This window comes from Limulus polyphemus, unplaced genomic scaffold (assembly GCF_000517525.1).
Source record: "Limulus polyphemus unplaced genomic scaffold, Limulus_polyphemus-2.1.2 Scaffold739, whole genome shotgun sequence".
Classification (NCBI taxonomy): domain Eukaryota; kingdom Metazoa; phylum Arthropoda; class Merostomata; order Xiphosura; family Limulidae; genus Limulus; species Limulus polyphemus.
Window position 1 is genome coordinate 116671 of NW_013666349.1, and position 3041 is coordinate 119711.

A 3041-nucleotide genomic window follows, 5' to 3' on the forward strand; every position below is an offset into this window, starting at 1 on the left:
AATTTCAAGACAGTAAAACCATCGCAGGCCTGTGTAATTAATATTTAAAGTAGCTGATATAATATAGTATCTACTCATCAAATTGGCTAGAAATATTCTGTTTGTAGTGAATATTATACTATAGAACATGTAACAATTTCAAGACAGTAAAACCATCGCAGGCCTGTGTTATTAATATTTAAAGCAGCTGATATAATAGAGTATCTACTAATCAAATTGGCTAGAAATATTTTGTTTGTAGTGAATATTATACTATAGAACATGTAACAATTTCAAGACAGTAAAACCATCGCAGGCCTGTGTTATTAATATTTAAAACAGCTGATATAATAGAGTATCTACTCATCAAATTGGCTAGAAATATTCTGTTTGTAGTGAATATTTCTTCACACTACATTTATCATCAACTCTTTTTCTTTTTTTAGAGCTGTAAAATATTTTTTCAAACTTAACTTTTCACATTGACTGGTGGTGTTGACACCTCGTTTTTGAAATGATAATTTTCTTGTTATTGCTGCGTAGTAACCTACAAATATACATTGGTGTCTTAAAGTTTAATATTACGTTCTATAATACTTTCATTTTGTTCATTTTAATTATTACAATTTGCTTTTATTTAGTTGAATCTTCTGTTGGGTAAACTGACTTTGATATTTGTACATTTTAAATACAACGCAGTTCAAGCCATATTTTTGAAAATATAATTGTAATTTCAGCCTTTGATATTTTTCTTCCCGAATCTTTCTGATGTAGGAACATATTCATAAGCTTACAGAACGAGCCGTGGCCTACATTAACGTGGACAGTTGTTCTGGAGGTTAGTACATTAGCTTTGTCAGTTTATATGTATTATTCATGAAATACATATTTTGTGTGTAAGGAGAGGCTAAGCCAATGGGGCATGGCCCACTCTGAAAAACTCTAGGCGTATTTATCACACATTATTTTTCAGCTTTTGTATAATTTAGTAAAAAATAAAATAAAACAATTATAAACACTATTGCATTTGATATGATTTGTTTTAATGACCATTTTATTAAAAAATTAGATCAATTTCAGCTTTTTAATTTATTGCCCCCTTAAAATTTTTCTTCCCCCCTCTCAAGTGGAAAACCTGCACTGTGTGTAAGTATTACATGTTCATATGTGCACGTTGTAAAAGTACATATTTGTTTTCCTTGTAGCGTTGTGCGCATCACACAACATCCTCTGATCATATTTATTTCATACTGATGTATTAGTTGATCGCCCCCCCCCAGTAGCACAGCGGTATGTCTGCAGACGTACAACGCTAGAATCCGGGTTTCGATACCCGTGGTGGACAGAACACAGGTAGCCCATTGTGTAGCTTTGTGCTTAATTATAAACAAACAACTAGTTGATCACGTTAGTTTTGGAATTTCTGTGTTAGTTTTTTATTATATCCTGCTTGTGTTTATTTCATTTTTAAAAAAGCACAAAACTACACAATGAGCTTCTGTGAGCTGCTCACTACGTATCGAAACCCGGTTTTTAGCGTTTCAAGTCTACAGGCTAACCGCTGTGCTACCGAGGACCCTCTTGTTTGTGATCATCTGGAGCAGTGTTTCTCCAAGAACCTATATCGGTTGTTTTCCTGAACACTTTAGGCCTCTTTCAATGGTTTCTATATCGTTATTTTGTGTTAAAGCTTAGTTATTCTTACTTTGTTGATATCCATTTTTATTCTTGACTGAATTTGGGAAACGATTTAGAATTACTTAGTTAAAGATAATATAATGCCGACTAAAGAACACTCAAACTAAACTTGTACTCGTCTTGTGGCTGCCGACTAAAGAACACTCAAACTAAGCTTGTACTCGTCCTGAGGCTGCCGACAAAAGAACACTCAAACTAAGCTTGTACACGTCTTGTGGCTGCCGACTAAAGAACACTCAAACTAAGCTTGTACACGTGTTGAGGCTGCCGACTAAAGAACACTCAAACTAAGCTTGTACACGTTAATTATTTATATATTAGAAAATGTAGATAGTTTTTTCTTTAACTTTTACTTTTGTTGCTCAGCGATATGTTTGAGAGTTTATAACACTAAAATTCAAGATTTGATACCCACGGGGTGGGAGAACATTGTGTGATTTTGCGGTTAAACAGAAACTTATTGTAACTTGTAACCTATTGCGATTAAAAAAAATTTAAATACAAATCTTAAATTCTTTGTTTTGCTCAAAGTAATCCGTGAGATATAAAGTTGCTGATTTACTAAAATAAAAACATCAAAAATACAATCCGATTATTTAAATAGGTTAATATTTCTGTTATCTTTCAATCAGGTTCATGGCTTCGGCTGCAAGCAAGCCCTAAGCTGGCGAATTTGCTTAGAAGCACATCAAAAATGGTGAGTTTATTGGTGCAATTGGTTTAAAAAACAAGTTTATAGTCCCGTGATTGGAAGAAAACGTGCGAATATGTATTTAATTCTAAACGAAATTAGAAAACAAACTTTTCTAGGCTGTGATAATAACCAGCACGAAGTTAAACCTATCAATATTTGAATATGTAATTAGATGATTTAAAACTCCGAATTATGTTTTTCATATTCGACAAAGTGCGCGTGTTCCATCGCTCTTGAAAGATTTGATGGAAAACGAATCGCATTTTTCGACATGAAATTAAAAACTCAAGCGAACATTCAACTTACTAATTTGACTTGCTAATACAAAACAACAAATCGAACAAACTGAAAGGTGGCTACTAAAGATTATTTCAGCTTAATTTCTACGAGAATCGTAACTCTCTCAAATTTATGGGATTTTTTTCTAGTTTTTTCTTAATGTGTGAATATAACGTGTGAATTTGTAGATTTCGATTTTTTTTTCTACACATAGGAATTCTAATCTGCGTTTTAAAGTTGAAATAAGACGTTGGTAACACAAACGTATCATGTTTGTGTCCTTACATGCGCATGCCTTAATTTATTCATTAAGCTTTCTGCAACTAAGAAGGTGCCTTTAAAATATGATTACAGTGTTTTCCGGAGAAGAGAAAAATTTAATTGGCTAACT

At 32.8% G+C, this 3041-nt stretch overlaps 1 protein-coding gene across 1 annotated transcript in view; it reads left to right on the plus strand.

The window, feature by feature from the left end:
• Positions 1 to 3041, plus strand: part of LOC106460275 — a 17211-nt gene that overhangs the window by 10983 nt on the left and 3187 nt on the right. Inside the window, exons 5-6 of the mRNA XM_022386949.1 lie at positions 754 to 817; positions 2310 to 2374. Coding sequence (XP_022242657.1) covers positions 754 to 817; positions 2310 to 2374 — 129 coding nt within the window. The remainder of the gene's footprint in view (positions 1 to 753; positions 818 to 2309; positions 2375 to 3041) is intronic.